General features: G+C 40.4%; 1 protein-coding gene across 1 annotated transcript in view; it reads right to left on the bottom strand.

Moving 5' to 3' along the window:
- Nucleotides 1-26,945, bottom strand: part of GAB3 (GRB2 associated binding protein 3) — a 980,339-nt gene that overhangs the window by 27,076 nt on the left and 926,318 nt on the right. Inside the window, exon 9 of the mRNA XM_044057216.1 lies at nt 1,696-1,806. Within this exon, the coding sequence (XP_043913151.1) occupies nt 1,696-1,806 (111 nt within the window). The remainder of the gene's footprint in view (nt 1-1,695; nt 1,807-26,945) is intronic.

Here is a 26,945-nt window from a genome sequence, read left to right as displayed (position 1 = left end):
TATCTCACACTAATTCTACCACTGTTTCTGGAACTTTGAACCACCCCAGGACTGCCCAAATCAGTTTTCTGGGACCTTGTCATATGTTTTCTCCAAGTCTAGGAAGGCCCAGTTGGACACATTCCTCATCTCTAGTTTCTCCTTAACTATCTGTCTGACTGCAAACATCCGGTTGGTTGTGCTGCATCCTGATGTGAATCTGAACTGCTCATCTCCCATCTTACTTTTTACTACTCTGTCTAAATTTTGCCCTAGTTTACATATAACCCTTAAAATAACTACTAATGCACATAAGCTTGTGGAATACAATTAGGATTTTTGGCTAAGCTTATAAAGGTGCCAGTGATTGTTAGCATATATACACCTATGAACTTATCTGTTTATCAATCACCCTCTCCAGAACTTTCATGTAGTGTGACAGGAGCTTGATATCTCTGTACTGCCCACAGCTGTGGATCAACATTTTGTTCTTGTACACTGGCACTAGTATGCTTATTCTCCAGTCACCTGGGAAACAGCTTTCTCTTCACACTGCTATGTGTACCCTCAGGAGCCATTTCTCCCCATCATATCCAGCATCTTGATCATATCTGCTGCAACCTCATCTGAGCCTGCTGCTTTCCTTGACTTCATTTTGACTTCATTTGTTGCGAATGTGATGGATTTATTATTAACATTGTGTATTTATGGAAACAATGTCACTATCTAGTTTGAATGTAGCATGTTCCAGTGTCAACAGGCTGTGTGACCAGCAATATGGTGTCAGCAATAATGCAATGGCTAAAATAAACATAACCACAGAACCTGACAGATCAACCTAGAAAGTATTCTGGCTCCTGCTGGATGTGGAAGTCAAAATACTGCAAATCCAGCACTTGGAACCCCCCCCCCCCGAAAAAAAAATCAACTAACTTTTGCACTTTTTAAAGTGTTTTTGTACAGGCTTTCCCTGTATCCATGACCCTGGACATCTCTACCACTTAGTTACTCCAATGTTTGTTACAGTTCACAGCAGGGGGGTAATCAAAGATACTACAACCTTGGAATTACTCAATATTCCTCCATATTCACACGTGTAATTACTAGGATTAGAATTATGTCCTCAACATTTTAATAGGTTTGTAATTACTAGGATTAGAATTATGTCCTCAACGTTTTAATAGGCATCCAACTATTTTACTAATGCTCAATGCAGGACAATCTCTCTCCTTCCCTACTCCAGAAAATGCACCTCCCTGCATACTCTGTAATTCAAGTAAACCTGCATAATATCCTTCTATTTCACTTCCTTAATTAATCAGATATAACCACAAGGTTTGCTTACCAGGAAACTTGAATATGGAAAATATGTTCTTAAAGTTAGCACACAGCCTAGATAATAATCAAATTCCTCGCATAAGTGTTGTACAATTCTAGCTGCTCCTGAACTGGAAGTATTGGATAGATAATTATCTCTAACAATCTTTATGAGGAAGTCAAAAGAGGAACCTGAAGAAGTATCAGTTTTCTTGGAATCCACTCTTTCATCATTGTTTACAAATGTATTTATGAAGAAAATACTAGTTATGAAAAGGCCTTTGCAAGCTTGGTACTTGGGTCTGAATTATAAGTGAAAAGATGTTGATCTACATAATTTAAGACAGTTTTAACTAATTTGTGCAGATTAGATGAATTTAGTTGTTCAATAGTTATTACCTTCTGTACTGGAGACGGAGATGCTGAGTTGAAATCTAAAGAGAGGTAATCCAGATTAAATTTCCTGGACAACGGAAAAGTGCCATTACATGCAGATGTGTGGTTCTGTTCCTGGCAAGGGAAAAACAAAATCATTTTAAATCAACTGCAACAAAAGAAAAGTTTTCAAAATGAGTAGCTGGTAATATGGAAAATATGAATGCATTTCATAAAACACCAGACATCATTTTTTTTATTTTACCTGAAATGCATACAGCCATACTGAAAGAGAAATATGCTAAGAAAACTGATTTATAAGGTGTAACAAATTTTGTTTCTCATTTTATGGGCCAGTGATCAAACTGCTGTCTTTCAGATAAATGAAATTACTAGTCAGAATCTTACAGTATAATCTAACTGTAAGATCACACAGTCTTGGGAAAGGGACATGCCCTTTTCTCCCCATCACACTGTAGCTACAATAATTAAGGAGGTGATGTGGGGTCACAACCGTGCACATGAAAAGAACTGAGAGCATGTTCTATTGTAAAATGTACTCCTTTAGTGTTTTGCATTTGGCTTTGGGATCCTCATCATCAGCTTTGTTTTTTCACCCAACGTAGCAGCTACCTTTTCAAATGTGATGCCAAATTTTGTAGCTCACCTTGCCTTGGCACTAGTATGTTTACATGATGGAGGGATAAGGTGAGAGGAAGTAACATTTTCCAAACTGACTGAAAGCTGTGTTCTCTGTCTTAGTGATCTCAATTTTCCAGAGCATTATGCAATTTTAATGTGCACCATTGATTCCAGATGGTTAACAGCATAGCATAATGAATAAAACAAATTATTCTGAGCATAATAATGTGTCTACTGTATCTAACCAACTTGTGTGGATACTGTGGGCAGCTAAACAATACAGTGTTTATATAATTATATGCCTATAGTATATCTCCAGGCTACATTAACAGAGTATCAAAGAAAAGGATAAACTGCTGTATCATTTAATTAAAATGACAAACTGGTCTATCACAGTCATAAAAGGATTTGTTCATTTGCAAATCCAGGGGAGGCATGAGAAATAACAATACATCACCCAAATATTGATATATGCCATGAAACTGTTTCATGTCAAGCTTGGAGCTACCAAAATTTCCAGTAATGCTGAGCATGAGCAGGGCAAAAAGAAGGGTGTCATAGCTGGTCAAACAGACAATGTTCTGTTATACAGTGGAAGGGCATATCACAGCTTTGTCATGTATACAGGAATATAGGAAACAATGGGAGTATAGCTCTGGAACAGCATTTGGAAAGACAGGTAAGCTACAGATGATTATGATCAGGTCTGAAATCATAACTAAACTGTTATGTGTTCAAGACATGGATGTCAAGAAATTCACCTGAAGAGAAGAGGAGAGCAAAGCACAAGAGGTGAATCCTGACATCCGTATCAAGAACATAAACCTATTCATTCCTGAATGGACAGACTTGCTCATAGTGCTGTGTAGTACATGGAGCTACATGTGCTCTGATATACTACTAGTTATAGGGTGAAAAGAGTGAACATGGAGCTATATGTGCTCTGATATACTACTAGTTATAGGGGAAAAAGAGTGAACATGGAGCTATATGTGCTCTGATATACTACTAGTTATAGGGGAAAAAGAGTGAACATGGAGCTATATGTGCTCTGATATACTACTAGATATAGGGGAAAAAGAGCGAATATGGAGCTATATGTGCTCTGATATACTACTAGTTATAGGGGAAAAAGAGTGAACATGGAGCTATAGCTGCTCTGATATACTACTAGTTATAGGGGAAAAAGAATGAACATGGAGCTATATCTGCTCTGATATACTACTAGTTATAGGGGAAAAACAGTGAGCATGGAGCTATGTGTGCTCTGATATACTACTAGTTATAGGGGAAAAAAGAGTGAACATGGAGCTATATGTGCTCTGATATACTACTAGTTATAGGGGAAAAAGAGTGAACATGGAGCTATATGTGCTCTGATATACTACTAGATATAGGGGAAAAAGAGTGAACATGGAGCTATATGTGCTCTGATATACTACTAGTTACAGGGGAAAAAGAGTGAACATGGAGCTATATGTGCTCTGATATACTACTAGTTATAGGAGAAAAAGAATGAGCATGGAGCTATATGTGCTCTGATATACTACTGGTTACAGGGGAAAAAGAGTGAACATGGAGCTATATGTGCTCTGATATACTACTAGTTACAGGGGAAAAAGAGTGAACATGGAGCTATATGTGCTCTGATATACTTTTAGTTATAGGGGAAAAAGAGTGAAGGAGCACAAAGTGGCTTACAGCTGTGAAAGCCCTTGCAGTTGATGTCCTGTATCCAGAACTGCTTGCAAGCTTCTGAGCCCCCCAAGCCTTTCTGTGTTGGAGAGAAGCCTTCTAGCTTATCAGTGGGAGTGGTAAGCACTAGCTAGCCTATCTACCACAAGAGTGGTTTCTGGCCTGGAAATTGTAGTTTATTGGCCATTTGGGCAGTTTTTCCATCTCTTTCAACCTTCTGGTTTAAAAGCCCATGTTTGCACTTGTTTCTCACCTTTCCTGTAACTAGTCTAATCCAGATACAGATTTGCTGTATCCAGAACTGCTTATAAGCTTCTGAGCTCCCCCCCCCCAAGCCTTTCTGTGTTGGAGGGAAGCCTGCTAGCTTATTAGTGGGAGTGGTAAGCACTAGGTAGCCTATCTACCACAAAATCCAGATACAGATTCTTAGTTTTAGCACTCAAATTTGCTTAGCACTTGTTCAGAACTTGTTGTTAGCACTAAATAAGCTACAAATTACTACAGCACTCAACCTTCCTCTTTACCTAGAGGAAAACAGTTTTTGTACTTAACTTTCCTCACTTGCTTAGAGAAAAACAGCTGTTATACTCACTTTCCTCACTTGTCTAGGGGAAAGTAATTTTTTATTCAGGCATGTCCAAGGGTCAGCTCCCAGTGTTCTCTCTTGTCTATCTGATGAATCTGGGCATCTTGGGGCAATGTAGCAATTGCCTCATGTACACAGACAATCCTGTCCTCCTACCACCCAACACCACAACCTGTGAGAGATGCACTTATCTAGCCAAACTGGAGGTAAAGCTCTCCCCAAACAAAACTGAACTTGACAGTCAAGAGGAGAAGGTAAACACTTGCACCACACCACACACATCACATAGGCCCAAAAAACCTACACCACCAAAATTCACACATAGAAACACAAAAACATTCACAGAGGCTCTCAGTAATAATCTTCTCAAGCAACAGAGACCTCCAAAGCAGAAACGCAAGCAACCTCCACCCCCAACACAACCCAAATGACACACAGCCCACAGACTCAGTGTGCCAACAAACCACAGACCATAAGGCAAAACAACGTACCCAACACACTAGTCATAGGTGACTCTATAGTCAGGGACACTGATGTCTCACTCACCAGGCTAAACAAGGAGAAGGTTACTGTGAGCTGCCTGTCGAGTGCCAGGATCCGTCACATAACCCACACACTCAGGTCACTCCACAACAAGTACAAATAGGGCTCTGTCATTGTCCATGTTGGTGTGAATGACCTGAGACATACCTCCTTGGACTACATGAAAAGAGACATGAAAGAGTTCTCCGATCTTGTAGCCCAGGCAGGTATGACCCTAGCCCTGAGTAGCATCCTCCCATCACCCAGAATTATACTGCAGTACAAGGACAAAATGATTGGCTTCAAAAATTGGCTAAGCTTCTGGTGTCATTCTAAGGGGATCCAGTATCTGTCTGCCTGGGGCGACATGGTTGACAGACCACCACAATGCTTTGCCAGAGACGGCCTGCACCTGTCACCCCTGGGATTCCGGATATTGGCTATGGGTCTTGCCACCACTAAAGTGCCTTTTTAGGCAAGGTTCAAATGACAAATTCACCACTGTAACAGGAACAGGCAAGTAAAAACTGAGGGTAATACTACTCAGTGCTACAAGTCTAAATCTCAAAATGCACTCACTCGAGGCACTCCTTAAAATAGAGAGCATCGATATCTGTGCAGTGACTGAGACCTGGTTCAAGGCTCTAGAGAGCACCCCTGCATTACCAGACTATAACTCGTACCAGACTTTTCGGCCATCTAACCTGGACCAAAACACCAAAGGCAGAGATGTGCCCATATTCATTAAGGATTTCCACACCTCAAGGCTAGTTGTGCAGCATAATGCATCCAAGGTTATCCAAGTGTAACTAACTCTGGGCAAAACTGAAATCCAAATTGTAGCTTGCTACAGATCTCCCACCATGCCCCAGGATTCCCACTCCTCTTTTCTGGATATACTGGAAAATATTAGGGTTCAACCAAACACCCTAATAATGGTCGATTTCAACTACCCTACCATTAACTGGGAAAACTACTCCTGTACCAACTCCTTCGCTCAATGCTTTCTGAATTCATAAATTCCAATGCCCTGGATCAACTTATCCACACCCCCACCAGGGGCAACAATATCCTAAACCTAGTGATTACCAATACGAGTTACTGGTGTTCCACACCTGAAGTCAACTCCTCGTTGGTCAGATCCGACCATAAGCTAATCACCCAGGATATCTGCATCCTGCCCCCACCCACCATTAAGGAAACCATAGTAAAAAATTTCTCCAAAGCCAACTTCATGCTTCTTAAGACAGAAGTGACGAACTTCATGACACCCATGCAGATGGACAATACAGTTACGACTGCTGAATCCTACACAAATGCACTCTATAAGCACTTACACGAGTGCATGTATTGTGCTATTCCAAACAGAACCAAGACTCTATCCCCCAAAAAAAGGAAGCCAATTTGGTGGTCCCCTGCCATAAACAAACTCTACAACAGAAAGAAGAAACTGTTGCAAAAGAGAGTAAAATCCCATGATTGGAGGAGCTCCCTTGTCAGCCTCAGTAAGTTGCTGAAATCCCTTATAAGATCCTCCAAAGATAGCTACGAAAACAAAATCACCACTGATTCCAAGGGCAACCACAAAGCATTCTGTAGCTATGTCAAAAATCTCAATGGCAACACCCAGATCTGCTCTGAGTTACAGCACAATGGCACAAAAATTACAGAACCAACTGATATTGCCAACATCCTGGCAGATAGGTTCAGTGCTAACTTTACCCCCCCTCTCATCCCCTAAAGGGCCCATATCTATACAGGAAGAATGCAGAGTCCTTGTAATCACATCTATGCAGGTAAAAGCTGCACTCTCTAAAACTAAAAACACAGCATCCATGGGACCGGACAACATCCCAAGCTGCGTTTTACACGAACTTCAGAACGACCTGGCTTCCCACCCAAGCACCATGCTCAATCATAGTCTCACAACAGGCTTTGTGCTCACTGAATGGTGCACAGCAACAGTTATCCCACTCCACAAAGGGGGAGCCACCACTGATCCTGGGAACTATCGCCCTATTAGCCTGACGATCCTGGTCTGCAAGACCATGGAATGTATCATCATGGAACTCATAAACAAAGACATTGGTAACCGCCAAACTCTGGACCCTACCCAGTTTGGGTTTGTGAAAGGCAGATCATGCCTTCTGAAACTGATTGACTTCTTTGAGGACGTCACCAAAGCCGTAAACGAGGGTACGGTGGTTCACACAGCCTATCTTGACCTCGCCAAGGCTTTCGACACCATCCCCAATTCTGGAATTATAGCTAAATTCACTAAACTAGGTATAAATCCCTATGTCACAAGATGGGTTGCCAACTGGCTTACTGACAGAACCCACACTGTGAAAGTTGCAGACTCCAAATCTGACTTCAAACCAGTGACAAGTGGAGTATACAGGGTTCAGTCCTGGGACCTCTCCTGATTGGTATCTACTTCTCTGAAGTACAGGCTAACACAGAAGGCCTCTGGCTAATGAAGTTCACAGATGATTGCAAACTAGGTGCCATAGTCGAGTCCCCAAATGATGTGGACATCCTACAGAAGGGCCTCACTGAGACAGATGCCTGGTGTCAGAGGCATGGACTCAAGCTCAATGCCAACAAATGCATTGTCATCCCCTTTAGTAAAAACTCTATACCCATGAACTAGCACACAAATGACAGTCTACTTAATGCCGAATGTGTGATAAGAGACCTTGGGACCTAGGTGTCCAGTAGTCTCTCCTTTGATAGTCACATCGCCACAGTAGTCAAGAAATCCTTCTATATGGCACATCACATCACAAAAAGATTCTCATCCAGGAAAAAAGAGGTCATTATTCCCCTCTACTCAGCAGTCATTAAACCCATTATAGAGCACAATGCCCCTTTTGGAATGTACCTCACAAGACATTTGCAGCAGCTGGAAAGGCCACAGAAGTACCTCACAAAGAGGATTACTGGCCTCAAACAGATGCCCTACACTGACCGTCTCAAAAAACTCCAGCTTTACTCTGTAGCATATCGCCTACTCTGAGGAGATCTCTGCCTAACATAGAAAGCTATGTTAAACCCAGAGCTGTTGGACATGCTACACCTAAATACATCCCAATCCCTCCAAGCTACATGCTCTAGGGACCTAAACCTTGTCACCACAATAAACAGGACATGCTGGAGGGATAGATTCCTGTCTCAGAAACTTCCCATACTCTGGAACAAGCTACCCATCTATGTCAAGCAAAGTTCCTCATTAGCACTTTTCAAGAAAAATCTCAATGAGTGGATGGGAAACAGGAAATACACCCCGGGGATCACTTCTGCGGCTCTGCTCGGCACAGGAAATTAACTTTCTTGGGTGGCATAAGCCAGGGAACCTTGTTGGCTAGGCTTACTTAGGCCCTTGGGCCGATAGCCTAGTACCTATCTATGAACCTATGAACACTTTACACTGCCACACAGGCAATAGCCACTGAGGAGCAAAAGGCTTTAAAGTCTGTTAGGTACTTCACCCTGCTACACTTTTGTGTGTGTGTGACAGTGAAATATACAACAGCTTTTAAAGCCTCTCTCCCATGTTCTATTGTGGTTGTGTCCTAGTGTAGGACAACATCAGAAAAATATTTAACAAAGCTATCTTTTTCGGGAATTTGGAAAATTATCATGGCACCCCCTGTACTGCAAGACTGCAAGGTGTAGCTTTGACACAGCATCTATATAATCTACAATAATATTTCAGGCACAGTGTGCAGAAAGGGGAGGGAAGGATAGAACTAGTAGAGCTCAAGGGACACATACTGGGGCCAGATGGGGAAGTGGTACAGCCTGGTAGCATGGCAACTCTTTTCTCCATCAATTTATATGATTCTGGAGCTCTAAGCAACATGTGGAAAGCAAAGAACTCCTTGTTTCTCTCCACAATAAAGAGAGAACATTTAAATATCAGCCAGGATTCCAAAATCAGCATATTTTACAATTTAGCTTTGTTTTTAGAAGGTTGAATGAAAAAGTACACTTTCAGAGTAATGCACTTTCTGAAAAAAAACATTTTTTTATGAACTAATATTGGACAGCTTTATGCTTTTAATCATCTTCACTACTATAAAAAAACAGGAGGAGGTCTATAAAGATAAAGAAGTTTTATGCAAAATCAGGAAAACACCAAAAATGAAACATTTGAAATGAATGCTGCAGAAAGCATATTTAATACATAATGAGCCAGATTCAATAAAGCCTACACTAAGTGTACACGGTATGTATTCAAGAAAAGTCTTATCACATTCTTTGTGCTTTCTAGTCACTCAGAAAGATTACACTACGCTTTGTGGTAACTTTTATGAATTCCTGTTAATATTTAAAGCTGCAAAAATATCAGTAAGAAAACTAAAATTAGGAGGAAGAATGCCAGTTATTTCTGTGTTGTCTGTTCATTCAGAACAGTGTACACTTAATGTAGGCATTACTGAATCCCAGGGAATATCTTACTAGCAGAGCTCATATTGCAAAAACACAAGGAGGATTAATGACTTACATGACCTATAGAATTATTTGTATTATTAGGATGCTTTGGTTGAGATTATGAATTCTACAGTGTATACAGTCTATGGTGTCAGCTGGAAGGACATGTGCAACTAAGGTGGGAGTCAAAAGTGTGTAATATATTTGAATGGTTGTGGGACACAAATGAAGTGCAGGACAGAAATGGAATTAAATATGCTGAAACCTGTCCAGCTTGCCTAACTTTGTTGATCACATATCAAAGGTGCATTATTGTCATGCACCCTCTGTCCTTTACATCAGTCTTTCAGTTCTTCCATGTCAAAACATCGGTATAGGTACCATGCCTAAAACTGCCATATTAAATACACTTGCTCCGGATGTACTGGGTACTAAAATTTAGGGGGAAAAGAAATGTATGGTTATAAACATAGCTCTGATTTTATGTGGTCATTGCTGTTTTCATATTACTATCATAACAATTAGCATTATTCTAGAGCTAATGTACCGCCCATGCTTGTACTATAATGCTGATTTAGTACAACCATCTTCTTCTACTCTTCATTTGAACTCTGACATATAATGGTTGTTTACTTTCCTCACTTTTTTTCACCTTTACGTTTACTAGGCAAGCAGATGGTGTATTCCAAAATGTATATTCCTCCAACTTTATACTTTCCAGATAATTAGATGGTACAGTCCAACATTTCTGTTCCAAACATCATACCCTACTAGTTATTTATTTATTTATTATTAAATTTAATTTAGGTATACTTCTCAACCATCCATAATTTTTGTGTCTTCACTCATAAAATTGTTGATTTTCTGGTAAATCACTGAGGATCACAATTGACCAGTAATGCCAGTCACTAGAATTTCATATTTTTTTGCTGTTCAGAAAATGCATGCTGATGCAAAATGTATTGTTCTATTAACTTTTTAAGTGAATTAGAGCAATATTTAAAAAAATGCCCCTGATATTGAGCTTTTGTCCACTTATTATTTTTGGCTTTGTTCAGTATGTTTGAGCAAAGAAATTGAGATGTATGATGTCAGGCTTGACCATTTCTGCAATTATGGGTCTACTATATATGATCAGAGCACAGCCTGTAGGAAAAAAAAACAAAGATGATTCACTGAATCTGTTTTAATAAACTGTGTGTTTGGCCAAAGCAGTTTTTGAGTGGTGGGACAAACCTTGAAGAGTACATGTCGGAGAGGTCCCCACAATCCCACTACTAAATATAGTACCTTGAGTTGTTTCCCCTACAACACTGCTAATTTCAGTGCAGCAAAATGCAATTCATTGAAACCAATTCACTGATTTCATGTTTGCTTGAGTTTCCAAGATTAGAAAATAATTTCAGTGAAATATTTTACTGCTGAACACATTTACCACTTAACTATTACACCCACTTAAGCTGCGTATATAAATTTCAATTTTTAAAACTTTTAAAACTGATGAACGTAGAAATACCACACCAATTGAAACTTTATAATTTTTCTATTTTTTTTTTCATTTTGAATTTACACTTTAAAAAGGTTATGTTTAATAACTTGTGGCTGAGATTCATAGGCAAGCACTGCACACCTGTGTAGTGCTAATTTTCAGAGCGATACCTGTACAATAATATGACTCTCAGCTAATCAGATGTGTATTTGGCACTGAATAGCACCACTGTACTGAGCAAATGGCAGAATAAGAAAATAAATGTGCAGCAATACAGGAACAAACAGAGCCAAACAGAGCTAGGCTGCTCTATGGTAGAAGAAAAGTTACAGTAGGGTGATGGACTGATGGGACAGACATCCCAGCTATGGTAGGTTAGCACTTCTGAGCCAATGCATGCTCTTATATGAAATGCAGAGCCACAGGGCTGCAGCTTGTGCTAATCTTGCAAAGAAATGAAGTGCAGTGGTGACTAGAAAAAAAATACTCTGTATGTGCGTGTGTCTTTGTGTTCACACAGTAAAAGAGCCAGCCATGTTCATCACATAAATGGGTGAGAAATAGGTGAGATAGGAAAATAGGAAAGGGGAGAACAGCAAGCAGAAGTAAACACACAAGAGTACCATAAAGTATGAAAGGTGAGGTGGAAAGTATGAGCAATTTTTTTGTAAGGAAAGAAACCCTTTTTTATAAGATTTTGAAAAGAGCGGTAGGTGGGGAAGGTAGTAAAGGATGCTGTGGATGGGACACTGAAAGAAGAACAGATAGCAGGAGCAGATAGAACACAGACTCAGTCAGATAAGGCTGTAGATACACAAAAGGTGGGGAGAACATTGGATGGACAAATACAGAGTGTGGACTACAGGTGACGGACAGGGTTGGATAATGAACAAGGAATGGGTAATTATGCATATAGGAGGAAAATGCCAAAGTTTGGATAGGGCAGGGTCTTGCAGGCCAGCTTAGAACTAACCTAAGCATCACTCATCAAGCTGTACCTCAGCTTATGCCTTCAAGGAATAATTTTTACATCAAGCAGCCTTTTCTTATATATTGCTAAAACATCAATCAATTAATTACCTCCATCCAATTATTCAATTAAACTTATTAATATGCAATTTCATCTTAAATACATTTTCTTTTACAAATACATTTTCATGTGCAATTTCATGTGCATGCTATTTTCGTGCAAATATATGAACAACAAATCAAACAAATAAATATATATGTTGTATCTAAACCATCCTTTAATTCTTCATAGAGCGTTGTCAAGAAATTCAACCATGGCCTTATTTCTTCTTATAAAAAAGACCCCATCATATAGTGAATGTACATTTTGTTAACTCACAATATATTCAACAGAGTTTTTATTCATAAATTTACATGTCCCTGGGTTGATTTCAAAACATTTTACTACAAATATGATATCATTCCTTTAACCCCTGATGTTCACATCTGAGTCTAAGTTTAACCCCCTGGGATAAAGCGTTTTAAAATTAATGATACATTTGATTTCCAGCAAAGATAAGTTACTGGATAATTCAGCTCCATGTAATTGTTTGGGCTTCAATAAGGCCAATAATTCAAATAATGGGGAGGATGATACTGTTAACAATGTAGACGATTTGTTAAATCTGTTCATATACGATTATAAAAGACAATTTTCATTTGATGAAAATGATGGGGTGAATCCACTATTGGTAGTGGGATCAGCTTTTTCACTGGTTATGCTTAAATGTTAATGCCACAAGTACCGTATAAAAGTGCTTTCATGCCACCTAAATTGTCTGCTAATGTCGTTTTGTTTGAGAATGTGCTACGTAAACATGTTGAAACAGAACATGAACATTTCAAAAAGCAGTTTAGGGCATACAATCTAACTAAGAACCAATGGGTAGCTTTACAGGATTTACATTTTCACACAGGCTGACAAAGGGGCAAACTGGGTGGTTATGAATAAAACACAGTACAACAGGATGGCTTTAAACTTGTTGGAAGATAACACAGTGTATCAAAAGCTGACATACAATCCAGTAGCTGATTTCAATGCTTCACTTTTGGATATTCTAGAGAGGGGAGAGAGACTTGTTTTTTTGAGTTCAGCAGATGTTAAAAAACTACATATACATAACCCCAAGGATGCTAATTTTAAGGTAATACCCAAGATTCACAAATGTGTTAACAACCCGCCAGGCAGACCCATTGTGTCGGGAAGAGGGGCCTTCCTACAAAATGTAGGAATATTTTTAGATTTCCATCTCAAAGGGTTAAACTTAGACTTAGATTTGAACATCAGGGGTTAAAGGAATGATATAATATTTGTAGTAAAATGTTTTGAAATCAACCGAGGGACATGTAAATTTATGAATAAAAACTCTGTTGAATATATTGTGAGTTGACAAAATGTACATTCACTATATGATGGGGTCTTCTTTATAAGAAGAAATAAGGCCACGGTTGAATTTCTTGACAATGCTCTATGCAGAATTAAAGGATGGTTTAGATACAATATATATATTTATTTCTTTGATTTTTCATAACACTAAATGAATTGTTGTTCATATATTTCCATGAAAATACCACACACATGAAATTGCACATGAAAATGTATTTGTAAAAGAAAATGTATTTAAGATAAAATTGCATATTAGTAAGTTTAACTGAATAATTGGATGGAGGTAATTAAATTATTGATGTTTTAACAATATATAAGAAAAGGCTGCTTGGTGCAAAAATTATTCCTTGAAGGCGTAAGCCGAGGTACTGGAGAGACCAGTAAAAGAATATTTTTCTATTCTTGGAGTGGTGTGTGTGTGTTTTTTTGTTTCATGACAGCTTATAGTCTGTATTGGAGATTTGCATGTCTAAATATGGAAAAGTATCAGAGAACTTTACAAAGAATGGTGAAGTCCAATGTTAGAGGACGAAAAAAAGTGGTGGTAAAAGTTAAGCATTTTAAATGGTTTTAAATATATTCCTACTTTATTGTTATTTGTACATTTTACAATAAAGGCTGATACTATGAAGCTTTGGTTGCTAGGAATAACTGCCTGCACCTCCTAAGCATCTATTTTTTTCATATTTGGGGCTGGCGGTTTCACTCTTAGATGTTTGTTTCCATTTTTTTCTTCTTCATAACTTTATAAAGAACATGAATACCAACAAAACAGATTGCAAATTTTAAATCACAATGTACGTATGTGGACTACATAGAAAAAAAAATGATAACACCCTGTTTTTATGAGGGGAGCTGTGCCCACTCTTTCTCCCCATAATTATTTTCAGTCTGAGATTACAACATCTCAACACAACAATATGTATTTTTAATTGTAAAGACACTGCTCCTCCTCCAAACTGGTATGATGCTAAGGTGATTTTGGGACACACACTCTTCTTTGTTAGGGTGTGGTGGAGGAGGGGACTTTCCTTCAACAAACATGCCTTTTGCAGCTCTAATCTCTTCTCATGTCAGTTTAGCAGCAATTCCTACTGCCTTTAGTACACATTTTGGGGAATGACATAGTACCAATTTTTGGCCATTCCCCTTGTGACCAAACCATATGTCATGAAAATCAATGTTGTGCCACTATGGTGAATCGACTGCAAAACATAAAGCTGAGTTTTGTGATTTTGTATGGGAACTCAGCCTTAATATACCGAAGCAATCCATTGCCTACACACTGTAATGTCCTCATCTTGACCTTAACTTTGTCCCATAAGTAATGCCATTAAACATGGTGGCCAGAATTTTACAGATTCAACTGCTGCTTTACTGAAAGTAATGGGAGACTAATTTTAATGTCAGTGTCCAAAATTATAAATATGATGTTACTTTTTATATCTTTTTCTATAATCAAGAATATCATTCCTCACTCTCTTACTTGCCCTCACCAACTATCCCACAGCAGAATCACCATTTGTCATCCATTCTTACCTTACAGAGCTGTGAAAACATCATATAGACAAAACCAAGGACAGATGTTCACTACCCGAGTGTTTAACATTATTTCTTTGAGACCCACCTAGTGAGTGCTTATCATTTACTACATCATAAAACCTGATTTTGAATACCTCACTTATAACACACGAGGCAAGGTTCTAAGATGAGCATAAAATCGGACTGGGCCTGGGATTATTGATGGCTTCCAAAGTCATATCTCAGCATCTCATTTAGAAAAATATTACATCAGTTTTGATTTTTTTTAATATCTTTGTTCAAAAAAGTCAGCATATCACATGGGCCTTATTTTTACAATGATGGTTATTTCATTGTACAGCTTATTTTTCTTGACAGGAAACCTGTTTGTCAACCTAACTGCAAAATCATCCAAGGGGATACACAGGCACAGTTAAATTGCCATAGCTCATAAGGCAGGGTCAAAATATAAGTGAGCCAGAAATCTTTGGTTGGTAACCATTTAAAATGGTCGGGCTTATATTGCATAGTATATAAAGTCTGCCACATCTTGAAATATTCCAATTGTTCTGAAATATGATGATCTTGGAATTGGTATACATAAGTTCAAAGAGTGTAAGGGGCTTCCCCCCAAATGGGGGTGTGGGTGGCTTGCCTTCTTGCAAATATTATGCTTAAGGGAGAAGATCATTGTCCGATATTCTCTCTTCTGTATATTCAGTCTTCTTTTTCAGTCTTCTGCAGCCCAAATCCTGACATTTCAATAGGGAACCAATCTGGCCTGGAATTACTGATAAATGTAATGTTATGAGTCTTCACTGAATGCTACAAATGCAGCCTAATAATTTAGGGAATTTTCAGCATTTTGAACTGTAACTTACAGAACAGACATTTGCCCAGGTCATGTAATGGATATACCAACTTCCAAAATCTAAATCAAAACGATTTGTTCAAAGAGAAATCAGGATTTCATACCGCCAGCTGACATTTCTCCAATCCAGATCAAAACTATTTGCTCAAGCAAAAATGGAAAGGTTTCTTTAATACAACTAATTGACTTTGAAACCAGCTGAGAAGATTTGTACTGTCTTAATGTAGAAAAATGGGTCATGAAAGTGGATATACAGAGAAAACTGCATGGGGCAGATGGATAAACCTAGAATATGACCTCAAAAACATGTGATTAACTAGGGACACAGGAACTGAAGGAGTAAGTAAGTAAGGAAGGGAACATAAGCAGTGCATTCTGGCATGCATATCCTTGCTCTGACTGACTCCCTGCAATGTTGGCATTTACTGGATAAAAAATTCAAAGTATGCAGGGCAATTGGCTGAAGAGGTGCTCATGGTCCTGGTAAGCCACGTCTGTGATAGTGTTCAATACACATATGCAGAAGCATGCATATGTGCTAGTGAATGAGCTGCAGGCAATCACACAAATACATCTGTGTGACAGCCATCTGGGGCAGGATACAAACAGACAGACAGACAGACAGACAAACCATGATGACTGCCTATGTTTCAGTCACCCATGACTACTTCCCAACCAAGAAGAGTGAATGGGCCAGTCACATCAGGGTATCATGTAGTGTTTAAAAGACGATGGCAAGAAAGGGAATCAGGCAAAAAGCTGAAGTACATCTGCAAAACAAACAGCATCAGAACTACTTGATTAAAAGACCTACATTTTGCTGCTAACATAAATAGGACATGTTGGAGAGACATATGTTTCTCAGAGAATTCCCATTCTCTGGAAAAGGCTCCCCATCCATGTGAATCAGAGTTCCTCCTTATCCTTATTTAAGCACAACTTTGACCAGTGGATGGGTGATCAGAAATGTATCCCTGGTCTGGCTCCTACTGTCTCTAATGGACAGAAGCAGTCAGTAAATCACCACCTCTAAATCAAAAATAAATCAAATTTGTTGGTCACATTTGGGTTGCACAACTAGGCTTTTAAGGCCATTGTGGGTGTTAGCCTGTTATAAACCTATGAACCTATGTAGTTTAGTCTGTCTGCTTCACTGATTGGTTAGGTTCATATGATTAACTGAAGACCTGGAAGTTGACTGGAAAGAAATACAACACTTCAAGGACTTACTCAGGGCTCTAGCACCCCTACGAAGATGAGGAAATCAGCGGAGTTGAAAAGGAATGGCAGTGCCTCAAAACAGCATGTGTGAAGACTACAGAACAGATATGTGACCGAGCCAGGCATGGAAATAAGATACATAAGGAAAGCTGGTGGTGGAATGCAGAAGTCCAAGAAATCATCATAATAAAGGAGGAGACCAGGAAAAAATGGGTGATAGAAAAATATGGACTATGCTAGGAAGGAATACTGGTTGGCTAACAGGCTAAGGAAAGAGTTGCAATAGCAAATAACAGGGCATCAGAGACACTCTACCAGCTTCTGGAAAGTGACTCAGTAGGTAGTACAAAGAAACTATATCAGGTTGCAAGGCAAAGACAGAAAGATAAAGAAGACAGTCAGACACCCTTCGTAAGGGATGCCAGCAACAACCTCCTCACCAATCCACAGGATATCAAAGGCAGATGGAAGGAGTACTTCCAGCAGCTTCTAAATGAAGAAAACCCCACATAAGCTGTAGTGCCCCAGACACAGATAATGATGAGAGAAGAAGTGGTGTCCACCCTAAAAGAAGTAAGAACAGCACTGAGTAAAATGAAGTCAAGGAAAGCAGCACATTCAGATGAGGTCACAAGAGATGTGATTAAGATGCTTGGTGAGACAGAAGAGAAATGGCTCCTGAGGGTACTCATAGCAGTGTGGAGAGAAAGGTGTTTCCCAGATGACTGGAGAATAAGCATACTCATGTCAATGGACAAGAATAAAGGGGACATCCACAACTGTGGTCAGTACAGAGGCATCAAAGTCCTGTAAAACACTGCACAAAAGTTCTGTAGAGGGTGATTGACAAATGAATAAGCAAAGTAGTAGAAAGTAAGATGGGACATAAGCAGTTCAGATTCAATTCAGGGCGCAGCACAAATGACCTGATGTTTGCAGTGAGACAGATAGCTGAGAAGAAGCTAGAGAGAAAGAAAGAGTCCAACTGGGCATACCTAGACTTGAAGCATATGACAAGATCCCAAAAAAGCTGATTTGGGCAGTTCTGCAGTGGTCTGAAGCTCCAGAAACATTGGTAGAATTAGTGCAGGATACGTACAAAGATCCAAAGATTCAAGTATGCACAGTGTTCGGTCTCACAGAGGTGCTTCGAGTTGGAGTGGGTGTGCATCATGGTTCAGCTCTGAACCCACTGCTCTTCACTCTGGTATTAGATTACATTAGCAAACAGGTCCGAGGGGACAGATCAACAAAGGTGCTGTATGAGACTGTGAGCAAGAACTTCAGCAAAGGATAGGGGAATGGAATGCAAAACTGAAGGCACATGGAATGAAACTAAGTACAGATAAGACAATGGTAATGGCAGCAAATTGGAGAAGAAGTTGAGAATTAAGACAGAAGGAAAGATAGTGGAACAAGTTAACAGCTTCAAGTATCTGGGAGGGGTGGTTGAGGAAAAGGGAAGTCTGAATGGAGAGGTCAAAGCTAGAATTAGAGGGGCTGCAGCCAACTGGCACAGAGTTCAGGTATAGTGTATGACAGAAGAATGCCAAAGAAGCTGGTAACTAAAATGTACAAAACAGTAGTTAGACAAGTACTACTGTGTGGTACAGAAACCTGGGCAGTAAAAGCAGGGCAGATGAGGAAGCTAGAGGGGATGGAGGTGAAGTACCTGAAACAAGTGGTAGGATGCACACTGTGGGACAGATGAAGAAATTAGGACATAAGAGCAGAAGCAAAAGTAGCTCCAATTGCAGAAAAGACCAAAGAGAACAGATTATGGTGGTTCGTGCACATGTGAAGAAAAGCAGAAGAGAATCTGGTAAAGAAGATTTGGGACAGACAGGAAGAAAGCAAGAGGAAATGAGGGAATCCAGCAAAGAGGTGGATGGATTGTGTAAGAGAAGATCTGCAACAGTCAAGTATGACTGTCAAATAAGGAAGGAGTGTGGCAGTGAATCAAGAGATAGAGAGATGACCACAGTTAACACAACACCCTTGACTCCATGCAGAAAATAGGAAAAGGGGGTTGATGATGGTGATGATCTGATGACCTGCACCTATTGATAATTAATGGCATAGAGGGCTAAAGTCTCCTCAGGTGATCCAAGTTTATTTAGTGGATCAAATGTTTGACAGCAATGACAGGGGAGGATAGGACTGCCCATCCTTGAAAGGAAGGCAGGATGGAACCAGCCACATACTGCATTAGTCTCCTTGGAGGATGTGTTGGGATGCACATGCATGGCCTGCATGTGGATATTTGCCTCCTCAAGTCAATGGGGATGGGGTCTATATTAGAACGCTGAACTTCAAAATTTCGAGTGTTCTAATATCGATCCCTATGAATCAAAAATTTAAAACATCGAACATACAGAACAGCAAATTTTTTCCTAGGGAAAAAATTTGCTGTTCCAAAACACATACACACAACACAAGCACACCAAACAAACAGCAATCCACACACATACTCCTAAACTCTTACACCTAACCCTACACTAAACTATACATACACCACTAACTATCCACTTACCTTAACCCAAACACTAACCCTAAGGTCCGTCACTATCGCACAGTCACCTCACCCGCACCCTAACCCTAACTCACCTACCCCGCCCTAACTCTCACATCCACACAATCGCACACTTACCTGACCCACGCCCTAACCCTAACTCACTTAACCCACCCTAACCCTCACATCCACACAATCGCACACTTACCTAAACCCAACCCGTTAATTTCCACCACAGCGCTGAAAATACCGAAGCAACAGAAACGGACAACCAAATTCTTTCCCTAGGAAAAAATTTGGTTTTCTGTTTCTTCAATATTTTCAGCATTCGCTGAAAACGGGTCAATATTAGAACACTCGAAATTTTGAACCTTCGGTGTTCTAATGTAGACCCTGAGGATGGTGGTAGCCTTCACAGTGGATATGTGGCAGTGTGTAGCCACATGGGAAAATCTTGTGGGCCTCTGCAGTGAAACAAATTGCTCTTCCTCCTGCCCAGAGGAGGGGTTATATAAATATAAAATGCCTGCACTGTTGGGATGTCAGTGAGGGCACAGACAACCCCAATGCTTTCCTCTATGAGAACCCCTCCAGATGGCTCTTGTTCTACTGGATCTGACTATTCACTCCCACTGGGAAATGAATGGGCTCAAGTCCAACTGTTGAAGCTTGGTGTTCCGCAGGCAGGGTGGAGTAATCCTTGTAGGTTTTGTGAAAGCTTGGTATAACAGATAGAAAGATTACACAGGTTTATAGGCATGATGAATTGCACTATAATACCCCTAAAGGGAACAATAAGGGGGCAGACTGATTGAGCAGAAGTTGCTTTTAATAAAATATTAGGTGACCAATATATGATATTCTTAGTGCAGAGAACAACCTCCTCCATGTTCTTTGATTGCCAGACAAGTGGAAACTGCAGATGTAACCTCATCATGGGGCTTAATAGCTAGCTAAGACTGCAGAAGTTATGTGTGTGGCTGAAGCAGACTGGCAAGTTTGGATAGAGTTAATTTATGTGGACAGATCTACTAAGGCCATTTACTTTATCCACATTTAAAGCTTTAACGCTGAAAGTATTGGAGGCAGAGTTCTGGCAAAATTAACAGAAGGTAAAATCGGTTTGAAATTAATGCAGGCAGTGACTTGTTTTCTCTAGGTGATTATGTGGAAATTCACATTACTTCACTTCTGTAAAGAAAAATCTGATAATAACAAAAAGTAATTTAACCCTTCTTAATGTTATACATCAAGAAGTCTTTGAGTGAGAATTTAGAGACTGTAGTTTTATAAAAACAGAAAATTAGTTGGAAATAAATTACTTGTAACTGTGATTTATTATAATCTTTCTACAACAAAAATATGGTATTTTAGCTCTATTTGTTTGATGTACAAGGACATCTAAAGCATGGTGCAAACAGCCACAGTACACACTGCTAAAAGATCTTGTCAAAATGTAACACCTCTGTATATGTAGTTATAAAAGCCAGCATCCATCAGTCTTGCATACAGTTTATATTACTATAAGATATACATCTTCATAGCAAGGGAATAATGCTAACAAGCCCTCTCATACCATATGTATGCTGTGGAGTGTGAGACACCCCTGAAGTATCACAGACTAATTAATATACAGACCCTCCCTCACACAGAGAGCACTAGACATTCAGGACTGGAGAAAAAAATTAATATTTGTTAGTCTGTTTTACATTTATTTTCCATACCTGTTACACACAGTAGTGTAGTACAGCGACATGTGCATCTTGTCAAGATTACAGCCAATTCAATACAAGCTACTAATGCAGTTTTGCCCTAAGCATTATGGGAATTATTTCATTCTATGTATTACAGGAAACCCCTTTAAATTTTATGGAGGCACAATCAAACACTGATCACACTGATCATCACACTGCTCTGGTATTACCACAAAAACAGATCCCAATACTTGCTTTAATTTCTAAATATGTTTTTTTTTCTTAATGTTATACTTTTCTCAAAAACCTATAACAAACACTTGTATCCCACAATAAAATGGGGAATAAGTAACTTAGCACCCTAAATTTAGTTCAAGCTTCCTAGTAAATTTTATGTAAACAAATGTAATATCTGTAGTCATAGCAAAGCTATCAAATCTCTTGATGGTGTTATTTCCTCTTTAGCTTGTCAGCCAAGAACAGAACAAGGAAGACAATTACTGACCAAAAAGCGGCAATTTAATGTAAATTATTAACTGATTTTTTTTTATGCAAATCATAACCCCAAAAACATTATTAAGAAGAGATTTTAGCTGTCATCCTGCTTCTCATTTCCTTTAACTGAGAATGTTTTGTCACCAGCTGCTTGTCTGTGGATTCATACTACCAGATCATTTTGAGATCATTACTATGATCCGAGTATTCTTGTGGGGGAACACTTCTTAAATCTGCAGGCTGCAGTGGGCTGAAGGACAGTTTGTAAATCTGAATGTTGCTAAGGAGAAATTTGGTCAGACTAAAACAAGTCCTCTCTCTCTCTCTCTCTCTCTCTGCAGAGTGATACAATAATGCATGTTCCATAGGAAGGGAATCATCAGTATGAAAATGTTGTTCCACAATATTGCATTGCTTCTTCTTTTTCTGCAAATGCCATGGTCACAAAGCAGAAAGTACAGCTGTGTACACTTACCATAAATGTAGATGTTCAAGTGTATTCACTGTTGCAGTCATCACACTTGGGTTATCTGCCTGCAGGTAGCCCTCAGCCAGCCTGAATACCAGAGTCTTTGATACCTGCGTCGGATGCTGTCTTTTCTTCCATGACGTCAGGTCGTCAGGGGTATAAAACATGCAGCCGACGCCATTACATCAGTTTTTCTTGCCCCAGATGTCAGGTGCCCCCACAATGGGATGCAATTATATGTTATGGTACACCTCCATCAAAAAGCAAATACACCAGAAAGCTTAAATACACCAAACAAGAAGGAATAGTAGAGCCAAGAGAAGTCAGGGGGCTGAAGGGAGAGTAACCAGGACTGCAACAGTGAATGCACTCGACCATCTACATTTATGGTAAGTGTACACAACTGTACTATGTTCTTCTTGTTTTACTGTTGCAGTCATCATATTTGGGTTGATTCCCAAAAGCTAAGGAAGGGAGGAGGAAGTTAGAGAGCATTAGTGCCAGCTATTAAGTCCTACAAGACTGCAGTGGCAAAACCAGCTCTTGATTTAGAAAAAATGGGCATGTGGTAATGCTTGGTGAAGGTATGTACAGAGCTCCTAGTAGCAGCTTCTAGGATGTCCCTGGTAGGGACTCCTCTGAGAAAGACTGTAGAGGTAGATGCAGCCCTGGTGGAATTTGATCTTATTCCCTGTGGGGTAGGTTTTCCATGGTGCTTACAGCAGAAATGAATGCAATGGGCTATCCATTTAGAAATTGTTTGCTTTGAAATGGCCTTCCCCTCTGCTCCTGCAGCAAAGCCAACTAGCAGCTGTTCAGATTTTCTGAGAGGCTTAGTCCTGTCCAAATAAAAACTAAGTTGTCTGTGCGTGTCCAAAGAGTGCAGTATTTGTTCTCCTTTGTTTTGTGGATTTGGGAAAAAGGTAGGCAAATGAATGGACTGATTTAGGGCCACACTAGACACCACCTTGGGCATAAAGGAAAGACTGGTCCTGAGGGAAACCCTGTCTGCATGGAAGATAATGAAGGGCTCCAATGCCACAAAGGCCTGTAATTCAGACACTCTTCTTGCTGAAGTGATGGCTAGAAGGAAGGCTGTTTTCCAAGAAAGGAATTTCAACTCTGCAGTTGCAGCTGGCTCAAAAGCAGGGAGAGTGAGCTTTTCCAATACAAAGTTAAGGTCCCAGGCTGGAGTAGGGACTCTCCTGGGGGGTCTTAAAATTTTGGCCCCTCTGAGGAATTGCTTTAGCAGTGGATGAGAGAAGAGGCGTGGCTCAGTATTATAATGTGCTGAAATGGCAGAGGCATGAATTTTAATTGACGAGACAGATAGGCCCTTGTGGAGCATTTCTGTTAAGTACTGAAGTATATGAGGTAAGCTGGGCACCATTGTGCCCATCCCCTGAGTTTGGCTCCAGGAACAGTATCTCTTCCACTTTTCAGGATAGGATTTTCTAGTACTAGGCCTCCTTGCCTCCAGAATGACATCTAGCACCTGCTTACTGAGGGATGCTCTTGGAGAGCTCAAGGAATTAGCCAAGCTGCAAGGTTCAGGGTTTGAAGCTGAGGGTGCAGAATCTGGCCCACCTGCTGGGACAGCAGGGAAGGAGTCTGAGGCAGGTGCCATGGTTCCAGCAGTGTCATACTGCGCAAGAGGGGGTACCAGTGCTGGCGTGGTCAGTCTGGTGCAATCAGTATTGTCCTTGCCTTGTCCTGTTTGATCTTTAGCAGAACCTTCAAGAAGAGAGGCAGAGGGGGAAAGGCATAAACCAAGAGAGTTTTGCAGGTAAAGGACAGGGCATCCACTTTCCAAGCTTGACTGTGGGAAGTCCTTGTGCAGAATTTGTCCAATTGGTAGTTCTGAGGGGAGGCAAGCAGGTCTATCTCTGGAATCCCCCATTTGTTCCTCAAGAGTTTGAATATTTTTGGTTCCAGTTTCCATTTGTGTGGGTCCATGAGATTTCTGCTTAGGTCATCTGCCAGAGAATTTAGCTTGCCTGGCAGGAATTGAGCCTGTAGGTGCACTTGTTAGCTCAAGGCTGTGTTCCATAGAGCCATGGCTAGTCTACAGAGAGGGTACGAGTGGGTTCCCCCCCTGCTTGCTTCCACCCTGCTTGTTTATGTACCACATAACTGTGGTGTTGTCTGTCTTTACCAATAATTGTCCTGGAGGAATGTGGACTTTGAAGGTCAGGGAATTCTGTACAGCTAACATTTCTTTTTGGTTGATATGCAGGTGCATCTGTCTCGGGTTCCATTTGCCATGAATGCACTGCCCTGCCAAGTGAGCCCCCCACGTATAGTCTGATGCGACTGTTGTTAGGGTTTGGGCAGCAGGGGGTAGAGTGAAAGGGAGCCCCTTGTTGTGGTAGCAGGCCTCTGCCCACCAAAGGAACTCTGTCTTTATACAAGGAGTGAAAGGAATAATTGATTCCAGGTCCTGAGAATGTTGACACCATAGGCTTTTTAAATAGCATTGTAGTTTCCTCATATGCAGTCTTGCATATGGAATTAGTAGAATCCAAGAGGACATGAACCCCAGAGTTTGCAAAATTTTCCTTGCAGATATCTGGGACTTTGTGCCCAGTAGTTTGAAGTAGGTTGTCAAATAAACTTGTTTCTCTGGAGTGAGGAAAGCCATCTGGGAAGTTGTGTTCAAGCTTGCTCCCAGGAATACAATCTATTGGCAGGGTACTAGATGAGATTTATTTTCGTTTACCCCAGTGAGGTTAGATATTTATTTACGAATGCCAGATGTTTTAATAGCAAGTCTTGGCTTTCTGCCTGAATCAGACAATCGTCCAAGTATGGGTATATTTGAATATTTCTCTGCCTGCAAAATGCAATGGCTGGAGCTAGACACTTTGTGAATACCCTGGGTGCAGTAGCAAGCCAAAGGGAAGTGCAGAGAACTGATATAGCATGGAGCCTGCTCTGAAGCTTAGGTATTTCCTGCAAGATTCCCTTATTGGAATGTGCAGGTAAGCTTCCTTTAAGTCTAAGGTTGCCAACCAGGCATCTTTGCCTAGCATAGGAAGCAGCTGTTGAAGTGTTAGCATTTTGAATTTTGGGATTACCAAAAAGGTGTTTAGAATAGAGAGGTCCAGGATAGGAAGCCAGGAGCTGTCTTTTCTGGGTACCAGGAAAAGTCTTGAATAAAAACCTTGTCCTCTTTCTTCTACTGGGACAGGTTGAATAGCCCTGATACTTAGAAGAGAGAGAACCTGCTGTAGAGCCTCTGCCCACTGATTTGGGGGTAGGTCTGGCCAACCGTTTGGGGTTGGTAGGGTGTGGAAGTGGAATCTGTATCCTTGGGAAACTATATTCAAAACCCATTTGTCCTGGGTAATGAGTTCCCAGTTTTTTGCATGCAGGGCGAGCTTTCCTCCTAAGGGAGCAGGTAGTTGAGCAAGGCTTGGAAGGGTTAAAGTTAAGTCATTGTGCAATTTTTCTGTAGGGGGGGGTGTCTTACTACTCCCTGCTTTGGAAGTGGGAGGCCCCCACTGCTTGGGCCTGTGCGTAGCCTGAGACTGTAACCTAGGTGGTCTGCTGTTCCTGGGTTTGGACTGAGAAGGCCTGGAAGAGGCTGGAAAGGACCAATTCTTTGAAGACCAATGCCTACTAAATCTGGGAGGCTGTACTTGCAGGAAATCTTTAACAGTTTGCATAGATTTAGCTTTTTCCTCTATCTTTTTGAGGACTTCTTCTGCTTTGTTGCCAAACAGGCGGTCTTGGTTTAAGGGAGCATCCAGTAATTTAGCTTTAACATGATCTGGCAAGTTTTGCTCCTTAAGCCAAGCATGCCTTCTAAGTACAGACCCAGTGACAGCAGCCATGCAAGATGCTTCTAAAGAGTCAAAACCACATTGCAAAGTATGTTTACCAACTTGTTCTGCAGAATGCATTAAATCCTGTAATTCTTTGTGTTCAGCACAGTCAGGAATCAACATCATTTTCTGTTTAAGCAGTCCCATAATATGCTACTAGTACTTTAACATATGAAACTGGCAATTTAAAGCCCTAATGGCCAAAGTAACAGAAGTATATACCTTCTTACCCCATCTGTCCAAGGCTCTAGAATCTCTATCAGAAGGGGTAGGGTTTTTGGCAGCAGTAGCCTTAATGCCCTTTGGTCCTTGGGAAATGGTCTCTGAATCCGCAGTAGGATTCTTGAAGAGGAACTTGTGAGAGTCAGGTACTCTGTAATAACTGTCAGGTTTTCTGGGAGCTGGAGGTAAAGTGTCTGGGGAAATGCTAGATTCCAAGAAAGCATCATCTACAATGTCCAGAACAGGAGGGATAGCTAAAGGCCTGTGTTGAGGGAGGAGTAAGAATTCCCTAAGCCTCTTTTTGGAGTCAGAGTAATCTTCTGGAGGGGAAGCAGAGGGAATGGAATCCTCTGCATCAGAATCCTCATAGGTAGATAAGGGCAAATCCTGGTAATCAGAAGAAACAGAAATATCAGATTCGTGATCAGAAGAATCAGAAGGAAAATCAGTTCTAGGTCTCTTACAGGGGGAAGGCTGGCTTCCCCTAATTAAGGTAATAAGGTCTTCAGCTATTCTAAACATTTGTTTTTTAGGCATATAGGCCTGAGCATGTGGTTTGGACGTTGGTTTTCTAGGCGAGGGTCGAGTTTTAGGCCTGGATGAAGAAGATGGCGTTGGTTTAAAATTCAAGTCTGTAGGCCTGAATACACCCTCAGAAGCCGGTACCTGCACAGTG

The sequence above is a fragment of the Protopterus annectens genome, chromosome 15.part0 (assembly GCF_019279795.1).
Source record: "Protopterus annectens isolate FY-2018-M chromosome 15.part0, PAN1.0, whole genome shotgun sequence".
In the NCBI taxonomy this organism is placed as follows: domain Eukaryota; kingdom Metazoa; phylum Chordata; order Ceratodontiformes; family Protopteridae; genus Protopterus; species Protopterus annectens.
The sequence above is the reverse complement of the archived record's forward strand: the minus strand, read 5'-3'. Positions and strand labels throughout refer to the sequence as shown.